Genomic DNA, 12,284 nt, shown 5'->3' with positions numbered 1-12,284 from the left:
TATTATAATTATTTTATTATTATTATTATTATTATTATTATTATTATTATTATTATTATTATTATTATTATTATTATTATTATTATTATTATTATTATTATTATTATTATTATTATTATTATTATTATTATCATCATCATTATCACCATTGTTATATATGTATAGATTTACACCAAGATTGCCTCGCTCAAGAGAAACGAGTATTTTTCTGTTTATGAATATACAACGTATATATATTTTTTTTTCACCGCTTTGAATGTCACTTGTCCGAAATTATTAATATTCTGGAAATCGATGAAACTATACCACATCTGTAATTACGTATTTACAGTCTAGCAGCTAGCTACTTATGAAGGTTTTCTCGACACCAACTTGGACGGTAAGGAGACGTACGAATCGAATGCAGTACGCATATGTGCCTTGTATACGCACACAACAGGCAGACCCACGGCACTGACAATTTGTGCAGCAATTGTCTTATGCCTACGGTAATGAAACAGCCGTGTCAAAGGACATTAATATTCAAATGAATCGTCGTTTATACCATGACCCGTCCCCTAAGTATTCAACATAACAAGATCACTAACATCTATCAGGCATCTCTAATGCATAATTAATTCAGGTGAAAACCTTCAAGGAGTAACCACAGCATTATCAACTCGACTACATCAATACTTCCTAGTGATCCACACCTGGATACGAAGATCCTACTCTTACGTACTACTCGGTATAGATCCTCAATATTCAGTTACATTCTGCTGAACATCAGTTACACACTTACTTGATAATACTGAAATGCACAATATTCAAACTTGAAAATAAGGCCAGTGAGACATATAGGTGTGAGATGATATAGATGTGCGTGGCACAGAGGCCACGCACACCTATATCATATGCCCCAAACCTTACCTTGAATCAGATCGGGCAAAGTCCCAGGCTTCTTATGTTGATTCGAGGAACTGGTGTCCTTCACCCTTCATCGTTTCGAAAGTGGTGCTCCCGGGGTAACAACGCGACCGGCCGCCAGGTGCCACTACTCTCCACTGGTATCCTTCACTGGTATATTTCACTGGTACCCTTCATTGGTATCCGTTACTCTTCACACCGTTTCAAAAGAGATACTCCCGGGGTAACAACACGAGCGGCCGCCAGGTGCCACTACTCTCCACTGATATCCTTCACTGGTATCTTTCACTGGTATCCTTCACTGGTATCCGTTACTCTTCACACCGTTTCAAAAGAGATGCTCCCGGGGTAACAACACGAGCGGCCGCCAGGTGCCACTACTCTCCACTGATATCCTTCACTGGTATCTTTCACTGGTATCCTTCACTGGTATCCGTTACTCTTCACACCGTTTCAAAAGAGATGCTCCCGGGGTAACAACACGACCGGCCGCCAGGTGCCACTACTCTCTACTGGTATCCTTCACTGGTATATTTCTACTGGTATCATACTGGTCGTTACTCTTCTTACACCGCTCCAAAGAGATGCTCTCGGGGTAACGGCCGTTACTCTCCACTGATATCCTTCACTGGTATCTTTCACTGGTATCCTTCACTGGTATCCTTCATTAGTAGCCTTCACTGTTATCTTTCACTGGTATCCTTCACTAATATCCTGTTATCCTTCACTGGTATCCTTCACTCAGGTGAGTGAGTGGTCGTGGTCGTGATCGGATGTGTTGCGTCTTGCTCCACGCGAAAAGTGCTTTGTCGACATGGCTGGTAGGGCCAAGGACGTTAGGGATTTGTGTTACGTTTGTGAGGATTTCACAGGCTAGAAGTGGATTGGATGCTGTTTGTGTCCTAAATGGTGTCATGTGAAGTGTGCTCATTTGTCTGGAATTAAGCAGGAGAATATACCTAAAATTAATTGGATTTGCACCCCATGCCTCCATAAAGCATCTCTGGCTACCAAAATTGTAAAGAAATTGGATGAATTCAAGCAATAATTATTAAAAGAAATATCTGTGGTTAAAGATGAAGTTGAATCAAGGGCTGAGAAGGTGCAAGAGGAGCTGGGATCAGTTGCTGACGCGGTTCGTGCAAACAAAGCAAATCTTATTTGTGCTGAGGTGGCGAAGAGCAACAGGAAAGTGAAGAATCTCCAATTTGTGAAAGCTTCTACCCAGGAAAAGAAGGCAACAGATATGAACTTTGCCACGCCCACCAGCCACGCCTTTAATTGATGCAGGCTTTCCGGTGTTTCGAAGTAGCGTGGCATTTGTACTGCTTACTAGTGTTATCATTCAAATAACTGATTCAAGATTCACAAATGAAGGTAATATTGTCATGAACTTTGATATTGAGAACATAAGGGCTGAGGCTGCTCAAAAATTGGAGTCTGTTGAGCAAATTAGTACCAAGAGTGTTGGAGAGATGAAACCAAAGATCATGATATGCAATATGCATAAAGAGGAGACCAAGGAAAAAATAAAGGAGACCATCTGGGACCCCAATGAGTTCTTAGGCACAATTCAGGGTGTTGAGAATAAGATTAAGCTGATTTTTACAAGAATCATGACAAGTTGAAATTAGAATGGGGAATATACATAGCTGGGCACGATAACAGAAAACCTTATTCCCGATAACTGATAACTGATAATGAAAAACCTTAACGGCGATAACCGATATTCGTTAACTAGAGACACATATATAGGCGATAACCGATAACCGATACCTGATATAAATCCACAATTCCGATACTAGCTAGCGAAAAGTCCGATAGGCGAAAACGATACTATATTGATATTTCAGATAGAACAACATTGATGAATTCAAATTTTCATTATCTGTATTTTAGGAAACTTACAAAACCTTAAAACCACACGTCGACACGTACCTATGGACGGTAATACTAGAAATGCCTGAACCGGTGTTGTGTTATTTGGCGTCCCCACCGTCAAAAATTGTTTACAAACACTGGTCTCTCTTGAACGGTGCATGCTCAGACCAGCAAGCGTAGACCTGTACAGTCTCACAAAGCTTTTAAACCGTAATTAAGAGTTGCTGGAAGACTGAGTCAGACATATAGTACCACTACCACCATCCCCGCTGTTTCTAGAACGACACTCTGTACGAGTTGTATTTATATGTACAGAGTGTACGTCGTTCTAGAAACAGCGAGGATGGTGGTACTGTATGTTTGATTCAGCTTTCCAACAACTCTTAATGTGTTAAAAAAAGCATTGTGAGATTGTACAGGTCTACACTTAATGGTCTGAGCATGCGCAGTTCACGAGAGACCAGTGTTTGTAAACAAAAGCGCCATCTTTTGACGATGGGACACCAAATAACACAACACCGGGTGCCTTCAGTATCATGGCATGGTCACAAACGAATATGGAATATCAAATTTGAGGCAGTGAATAATCATTTTTGGGGCAAAGTTAAATGATTTTTCTCTATGATATATTGATTTTTGAGTAGCATAAAAAAAAATATTCTAGTGTTTTAATTTTCATGATCTAAGTATGAAATCTCATCACCGAAGATATTTCATACCCCGAAGTTTTTTCATACAACACCGGGCCACGCATGCGCAGTAGGGAGGAAACAACGTTTTTATTCTGAGAGGCGGAAAAAAAGTAGCGATTATCGCTATATATAGTTTGGTTACAAAAGTAACGAAGATACCGATATATATTTAAATAAGTAGCGGATGGCCGATAACCCGATTTTGTTATCAGCGATAAAGTATCGCGATAACTTATCGCGATAACGCCCAGCTATGGGAATATACACAGTGAGAGACAGAGACCATGCAATTATATGTTATCATTGTCAGAGATATGGCCATCTTGAGGCCAACTGTACTGCCAAGACCAATGGAGAAGCCCCAAAATGTTTCATATGCGCTGGCGATCATAAATCAAAAGAGTGCACCATGGCTGAGAAGAAATACATAAATTGTGTGAGGTACAAGCCTGAAATCTACCACTCAGCGAATGACCAGTGTTGTGTAGTTCTTCAAACCGAAATTGAGAGAATTCGTAACATAACCGATTGTGGCTATTAATCAGTGTTAGTACTCAAAGACAAAAAAAATGTGTGTTAAATGTTCAGTGAGTTGGAACTAATTTAGTGCGAACCCAAACACGGCCAAGTGACTATGATGATGCCAAGTTTATTAAAAGGACATCAGTAGGCTATTCATGAAAACAATCAAGACTCACTCACTACGACGTTTTGAATTAAGTGCATCGAGGATTATCGAGGTTAACATAATAATTGTTGACGGCCCTCACAGAGCATTGCACTAGCAGTGGAGCGGGGCCTGAAGCCTCATCAACGGTAAACGGAAAACGGTAGTCGACTGGTATGAGTACCTTCGCTCTTCTCACCGTTTCAAAAGTGGTGCTCGAGCCTCGCGGAGTTACAGTTAACACGACTGGCCGCCAGGTGCCACTACTCTCCACGTAAACATTCCCGGACAGTGACCTATCCTCATTTCGGGACTGTCCTCATGACCCTCCATAAAAACCACTACTTGTCACCTTCATAACTACTACTATAATGCATAACTGTTGAAACAGATGTGATTAGAATATTTCTTCTAACAAATATAAGGAACAGCTGTATATATTCGGAGCTCACTGGTCAAGACTGCCTAGGATGGCGCCGAGTGGCCGCCAGCTGGACTCTGTGTGAAAATGGAAGGGATTCTATTTAAGTGGACCAATTACTGGAATGGTGGGTAGCCGTTAGTAACTGTTAAGGCAGCATGTTCAGGGTCACTGCCTAGCTTTCTACTGACTTGTACATCAGTGTTCAAGGCGGGTTTCAGCACACCTTGACGGGCGGAGGGTGATGATGTGGCAAGGGTTAGGGGGGGAGTATCAGGCAACAGGTCAGATACCCTTCAAGATACACTCACACATGGACATGACTCTGACAGATGATCCTATGATAGGGATTCTAAGCTTGTGATTTCAGCTTCTTACTTTCAGCTGAATATGTGGTAGCAGTGGTCAAGATTATATCATTTAATTTTTACATTTGGCTTTATATTCATCATTTATATCACAATTACTACTTATCATCCAAGTTTAGCCACTACTGAAAATGGTAAAGCTCAAGAATTACACCCGACTCAGTTCAGGGGTTGACACTTTCCTGATAACTCGTAATGGTTTGTTCATTGCTCTTCATTAGCCTCTCCATCGCAAATTGCTCATTTATTAGATTTTTTTCATGTACAATCTTAGTGCTGTCCACAAACATCATAAAGAAATCACAGAGGAGGTGACATGTAAACTATTTAGATGTTAATTTACAGTATCATCAACACAAATATTACATACCTACGTTAATTTATAGCTACCTATGTGACAGTCATGGGGAAAGCAACAGGATATTATTATTGGTATCAACATTTATAGATACAAGCAAAATAGGAACAGGAAATAATACATCTTAAATTTGTAATTATAAGGCTAAAGGAAACATTAGGATACATATTAAGATTACAATACATTTTGAAAGCATGAAACTGGATTCACTGCTCTTTTGGTACAAATGATTTATGGAACTTGATCACCCACACAGAAAATGTGAGATTATTGAAAATAATTGGACTATGCATTACTAAAGGTGTTTGTAAATCTACATAATTGTACTTTTAATTATCTTTCAGGATGGCAGCCAAGGTGGTTTGTACTGGACAAGGGTGTTCTGGCATATTACAAATCACAGGAGGAGGTCAATCAGGGCAGTAAGGGATCAGTTAAACTCTCAGCGTGTGAAATCCTTGGTAAGTTTGATTCATTTGCACCACACTCATGAAACATGATATTTATTTTTAATATGGGAGTTAATCATATTTATATTTGAATTCATTTATGTTTTTGGAATGAATAATCTCATTTTTAAAGGCTGTTTCACAGTTTAATCCATCTATGTAGAAAACTGTTTTGTTATATTCTTCAAGCATTTTTTTTTTTTTCAGTTTCCTTTCATGTCCCCTTAATAATCCCCTATAACACACAAACATCAAATTTTTCTTCACTCTTTTCCAGTCCATCCAACCGATACCCTAAGAGTTGATATTGTAATTCCATATGAGCAGCACTTTTACCTCAAGGCACCGTCTTCACATGAACGGCATGCCTGGCTTGTGGCCCTCGGCAGTGCTAAAGCAGGTATACCACCAGCAATACCTCAGCCAAAAGTGGAGAAAGGTATGTGAAGCACAAAACTTACCATTGCACAAAGCAGGGTCAGCATTATACTGTTATATACTTGTTTAGCATTATCAAGGAAAGACCAGAATGCTAGAAATGGATATGAAGTTAGTATCAAATGAGCTGTACATCTCAAATCTAGAGATGGTGGTATTCTTATTGCAGAGTCTATGCTACTGCTACATGTTTTACATAATTATATCACAATGCAAGTATTTAGGAAATTAAGTTAGTGAGAAAATTAATATAGAAAGCTATAGTATCAACTTTAGAAAACAACAGATTGATCTTTTGCTTCAGTTCTTATAGAAAAAAACTTATACATTGTACAAGTCTACCAGTGATGTGGTTAGAAAATCTTACAAAAGAATATTGCAGAAATCCACTAAAGGTGTAAAAAAACTTGTGTATTTTTCTTACTTCAGTAGATACATGTAGTCATCCTTGTTGTCTGCCTGATTTTGTGGATGCTCAGCTTTGAAATTAAAACTGGCCTTCCTGAAAAAATCCAAGTGAGATCAATTTTGGTTGCATATATATAGTAACTGTTTGGGGTTTTGTTAGGTAAGGTTAGGTTAAGTTTAGGGTATCTTCAAACATATGATAGTCATCACCTTATGGTATGAATTAACAAAGAATGACCTCACTTTGTTGTGTAGAAAGTCTCATCAGTAAGGAAGCATATATGAATTTTCTGAGTCAAGACCTAGCTATTGAAACTGTTTGGGGTTTTGTTAGGTCAGATATCAAGACATGACCAAACTCCGTAATTTTACAGAGCCAGAAGCAGACGAAGTTAAAACCAAAAAGTCTGAACTTCGGCTGACCTGTGACCTCCTCATGAAGCAAGTGTACAATGTCAAGACTGCTGCAAATAACCCTGATGGACCAGATCTAGAGGTTGACAAAACTTTATTTTCCCACACCCACATATTGCTCAGATTTACCGATAATGGTATTGGTATGCTGCAAAGTATAATTTAATCATTATCAACCCTATCATCATGTATGTAGTATTGCAAAAGTGCAATAAAGCATCTCAAACTAATTTATTCATAGTTATTAGAGTTAACTTCTACTTTTATCCATATACATAAGATTAGAGATACATTAACTAGGATAAAGCTAATAAGAATAATCATGTTCTTCCACATATTCTTGGCGAGGGGGCATATCACCACGGCAGAAGAAAAAAATCAAAGGGTACATAATAGTGCAAAAAAAATAAGGACCCCTGAGGTAGCTGGTTAAAGAGAGGAAAGGAGAGTGAGAAAGGACTTACAAAAAGGAAATACATGATAGTATGACTGTACCAACATATGGAAGGAAGAAATGGATGTGAGGTAAAAAAATAATCCAAGCAATGGAAGCAAGAGGATATCTGTGATAGAGTGAATTATGATAAACTGAAAGATTTGGGGAAGCCTTGGCATAGCTTTAATGTGGATAAAATGGGAGAGTGGATGTCAAAGAAGCCACACTGAAGTAAGGTGGATGGTGATGGTGTAAGAATCTAGTTTACCTTAAATGCAATAACTTCAGTATTTTAGATTGATGGAGGGTAGGATGCAAGGACAGTGTGTATTTACGGGGAAAATAATAAGAGGCCCTTCTGCCATGACTACTTCACTAGAAACCTGAGGAGCAAGTGTCAGTTATATAAATTTATAAATAGGAACAGCTCCGGCAGAAGTATTAACCTGAGAACATCGGCAGACCCTTTTCAGGGCTTTCACGAGTCGTGGCTGTGGTACGGTGGACCCTAAAAAGGGCTCGCCATAAAACACCTAATTCGAGCTAATTGTAGGCAGTGGTTGTATAGCGCAACCCACCATGAATGCCCTAGGTCATTGTGGTGGGTGAGTGATCTTGAGGTGGGCTTTTTTGTCATAGGTGGTGCTGTAACGTCATGGCATACTGAATTAGCTATCCATACAGTAATCACTTGTCAAATTCTCTATAGTAGACAACAAGTTAACGGCTTTATGGTTATGAGAGGAGTACTCTGATGTACGTTCCATGCTCTTTTCTTAGTCTCAAAATGCAGTGTAATTTTGTCATTTCTCGGCCACTTCTCAGCTTTCCCATAGCCGAACCCCACGGGTTAATGATGGAAACTGCAGTAATTTTACAAAGAGTAGTACTTTCACTATTATATGTTCAAAATTTTATTCTGAAACTTTTTTTCATCCAGAAACTTGATGAATCCACGACACTCTTGTCAGCCACATGTGACACCTTCATCCAGACACTGGAGGAATGCATGAAGCTGTCCAACACATCCCAAACACCTCAGCTCTCTGGAGAGACCCTGCTTGCCCCCATCACCCTCATCAAGGTGTGGCCGTGAGTCCCTAGTCTGGCTTGTCTTAACTTTACAACACTTACTGCAATAATGACCTCAGATCTCTGAAAGATTTAGTGGTACTGATTGTCCAAATACTTTCCTTCACATTTAGTAGCATTAGTGCAGAAACTTCTAAAAATCACAAGCAACATTTCACTGCATGGGACTTTTTTTCCATATTCCTTTGAGGCTTGGTGGCAAGGAGACATTTTTGACTGGCAAAAATGATAGACAGATATGCCAGCCCACCAAAATTAATGTCTGAGGGTATAGCTCTGTTGATTTAGCAGCTATTACAGAAATTAAAATATATTGAGATAGGAACAGGAACTTCTTATTTCTGCTAATTTTATTGTGACTCCATTGTGCTCACCTGTTACTTTGTTGTGGCCCAAACCTCTCCCCACCCTTTTAATGCAGAACAGCAGTCTATTAAATTCAAAGGTTATGTTAATTCTCTGAAAAATATACAGTATGAAATAGCATATGATGAATTCACATATTTTTATTTTGAAAACTAGGGATGCATTTCTATACCATTCAGTTTTATTACGTCCTATAACATCTATTCATAGCATATATTCTTCTGAGCTCGAAAGTCACAGAAAAGCAAGATGGAAGTCAAAAAGGCCATATAATCATTCTTATCAGTGTCCTAGGCAGAAAATTGTTGATTGAAACTTAGCCCCTAACCCCAATCACTTATATTGTAGGAGTTACATTCTTTTTACTCATCTGTTACCATAAGGAGGTATAAACACAAAGAAATTTTCAATCCACATGTCTTAGATATAACCTGATGATGATGATGGCATGAAATAGCATACTGATTCTGTTTTCTATATTTTTAGGAGAGGAAAACCTCCAGCAGTACCACACCAATCGGGACACGGCAGAATTCTACAGAAAGGTATTTATGATTTTTTTGTTTGATTTCTGTGGGTTTTTTTATATGCTTTGAAACCTGTTATGACTGGAAGACTTCAGAAGCATTTTAAATGGGTCAGTCACAACAATTGCACTGCTACATGGCCAGTTACACCACATTATTGTTTGTTTTCTTTCAGTACTCAATGATTTACCTTCATGAATAATGAAACAAATTGTATAATTTCTTTTGCAGGAGAACAGAGTAGTTAACCCAATGGTCACTGTTTCAAGGTAGTGTATAATGTTTTGTATCATTATCCATTTTTCTGATGGAAATTGTCTGTCCTGTTGAGAAGTATGCAGCTTCCTACTTGATATACTACTTATCTTTTGTAAACTTTAAACTAAAGATATGTAAAATAGTGTACTATGTATGCTTATTTACAAAGAGGTAGGTTACAGTTAATACTAGATCAAATTTTCCCAAGTCTGTATCATTGTATATCTACAAAAATGGATCAAATGAAAATGTCACTAATGGTGGGGGTCTTTTACTAGTCTCAGATAATGTAAGGCAGATTAAGTGTAAGTTCAAGTTCAGAATTTGTAATTTGGTATCATATTTATTACACTAATGAAAGTATATTGATGCAGTATTCTGTTTGTAGTTATATAGTGTATATTTGCTGAGATATGTTGATAAGCCGATATTTATTTAGGGTCGTAAAATACTGAGCATGAATATATATATATATATATATATATATATATATATATATATATATATATATATATATATATATATATATATATATATATATATATATATATATATATATATACAGTCATCCCTCAAATAGTACGGATTGTCATGGAAGAATTTTTTTAGGATATTTAAATTTCCCACTTGTCGCACCAAGTAGCCATGACGTGAGTGGCAGCACTGTTCTACCAAAACACCTGCTGAAAGCACCCCAAAGCATTCGAGATAGGTGTTCAGCTTGCAGAAGAATTCAGATTTAGGAGAAGTTACGTTTTGGGATGAGTTACGTTGCCATAGGGAGAGCATACCACGTGAATGAGAGCAGTGTTCGCTGTATCTATGATCTTGATCTTGGTCTTGATGTCACAGGTGGCCTGGGATTTCTCCCTTGGTCTTGGTTCGGGAGGTAGTTGTCCCTTTCGGTCCCAACTACAGCCTTTGAAACAGCTTACTCCCTCAGGGCCAACACCCTGAAAATCATAGGGTAAAAGAAATTCTTGCTGCAGTAACTGCCAATGCTTCAAGAGTGCTGCAAGAGTGGAGATAAAGGTCGTCCTTTTACTAAGCCTCGTCGTTGGTATGGTAACGGCATCTCACTCGCAGCAAAATGGTGACGTTTAACATGCATTATTAGCTGTCCTGGCTGACAAACTCCTTACAACAGAAGATGAAAAGGAAGCTGCAGTGGATATGGTGGCACAGAGAGGTGAAATGCAATGGGAACACTTGTATGTGTTTGCTTGGGCCACCATATTTGCTGATGGCATCATCACAGCACGAAGGCGCTCCACCTCTCAAAGCCGGGGGCCAGCAGACGTGTTGAGTTGGCAACTCGTGCTGCCGTGCACACGTTTGAGAGCACTCAGGACGTTCCGAGAGTCCCGATTCCCTCTTTCAAACACAGATTTTATATGTTTCAAATAGTGTGGGCACTAATTTTATATTTGATTTTCAAATATATATATATATATATATATATATATATATATATATATATATATATATATATATATATATATATATATATATATATATATATATATATATATATATATATATATATATATATATATATATATATATATATATATATATATATATATATATATATATATATATATATATATATATATATATATATATATATATATATATATATATATATATATATATATATATATATATATATATATATATATATATATATATATATATATATATATATATATATATATATATATATATATATATATATATATATATATATATATATATATATATATATATCTATATATGTGGTGCCTAGAATCATACTGTACCAAGAGCTGCTTTTTAAAAAACAAGAAAATTGCCTTCAAATTTTGGCAACATTTAAACACACATATTTCAGGAACTGAAACAGATATTCCATTGCATTTTCTTTTTAAATGTTGTGGAACATCTCTGCAATCGCTTTGTCATACTCATTACAATAATGACAGTAATAATGTATGTAATGATGATTAATTTGACTATGGTGATCATGAGAATACTAACATTGAAAGTTTTTGTTTCCACTTTATCGGGGCCCTCGACCTTTTCCTGCTTCTCACAGGGGCAGCAACTTCTCCCCCTTCCCCTTCAACACTCGAAGAACTCATAGGGATCGTATTTTGGTGGTAAAATAGCATAGAAATGATAATGCTTGCGTCTCCACCGTGTGTAAACAGAATCTGGCGCCAGCGACGGAATTGTGGACGCTGATTTGCCAATAGGGCATGTCTCCCGCACTCCTATTCGCCTAGAAGAGCTCAACGGCACTACATGCCTTGCCTCGCTAGCTCTCATTGGCTAAGAGTTCTCGACACCACGAGGTGCCTTTAAAGAGACGCATGATATCTTATGCTTCCAACCTCTGGGCTTAGCTAGAGGCTGTGCGACGGAGGGGTCAAAGTTATGTTTACTTAATGGGAATTTAAACTTATTGAGGCATGCATTCTGTACCTCTGACTCGTTTGCCAGATAGAGGGATGTTTGGGGAACACAGTACTATACTTAACTCAGTTTCAGGTACTATGGCGCTTGGTACAGTATTATTTTAAGTGCCTCATATACAGTACCCTCCCGAGTGTTGCGCTATC

The 12,284-nt window shown here is 37.8% G+C and overlaps 1 protein-coding gene and 1 long non-coding RNA gene across 3 annotated transcripts in view; one reads left to right on the top strand and one right to left on the bottom strand.

Moving 5' to 3' along the window:
- Positions 1–1,551: 1,551 nt before the first annotated feature.
- LOC127000073 (uncharacterized) overlaps positions 1,552–12,284 on the bottom strand; it is a 21,493-nt gene continuing 10,760 nt past the window's right edge. Inside the window, exons 2-3 of the long non-coding RNA XR_007753771.1 lie at positions 6,605–6,682; positions 1,552–1,841 (exon numbers count right to left, since the gene is read on the bottom strand). This is a non-coding gene — a long non-coding RNA (uncharacterized LOC127000073). The remainder of the gene's footprint in view (positions 1,842–6,604; positions 6,683–12,284) is intronic.
- Positions 4,432–11,062, top strand: LOC127000072 (pleckstrin homology domain-containing family A member 3-like). 2 transcript variants are annotated; one of them, XM_050863487.1, is made up of 7 exons: positions 4,432–4,694; positions 5,638–5,754; positions 6,020–6,181; positions 6,963–7,084; positions 8,379–8,530; positions 9,383–9,441; positions 9,655–11,062. In XM_050863487.1, exons 1-7 carry the CDS (start codon positions 4,655–4,657, stop codon positions 9,669–9,671), a joined length of 669 nt encoding a protein of 222 aa, XP_050719444.1. In that variant the 5' UTR covers positions 4,432–4,654; the 3' UTR covers positions 9,672–11,062. The 2 variants fall into 2 exon arrangements, with proteins under 2 accessions (XP_050719444.1, XP_050719446.1); XM_050863489.1 differs by having other exon boundaries at positions 4,435–4,694; positions 8,379–8,522; positions 9,655–10,169.

The sequence above is a fragment of the Eriocheir sinensis genome, chromosome 17, assembly GCF_024679095.1.
Source record: "Eriocheir sinensis breed Jianghai 21 chromosome 17, ASM2467909v1, whole genome shotgun sequence".
Classification (NCBI taxonomy): Eukaryota; Metazoa; Arthropoda; class Malacostraca; order Decapoda; family Varunidae; genus Eriocheir; species Eriocheir sinensis.
The sequence above is the reverse complement of the archived record's forward strand: the minus strand, read 5'-3'. Positions and strand labels throughout refer to the sequence as shown.

Coding starts and splice junctions, on each gene's coding strand:
- LOC127000072 (XM_050863487.1), top strand. CDS start 4,655: ATGGAAGGGATTCTATTTAAGTGGACCAATTACTGGAATG. Junction 4,695..5,637: donor GTGGACCAATTACTGGAATG/GTGGGTAGCCGT, acceptor ATTATCTTTCAG/GATGGCAGCCAAGGTGGTTT. Junction 8,531..9,382: donor ACCCTCATCAAGGTGTGGCC/GTGAGTCCCTAG, acceptor CTATATTTTTAG/GAGAGGAAAACCTCCAGCAG.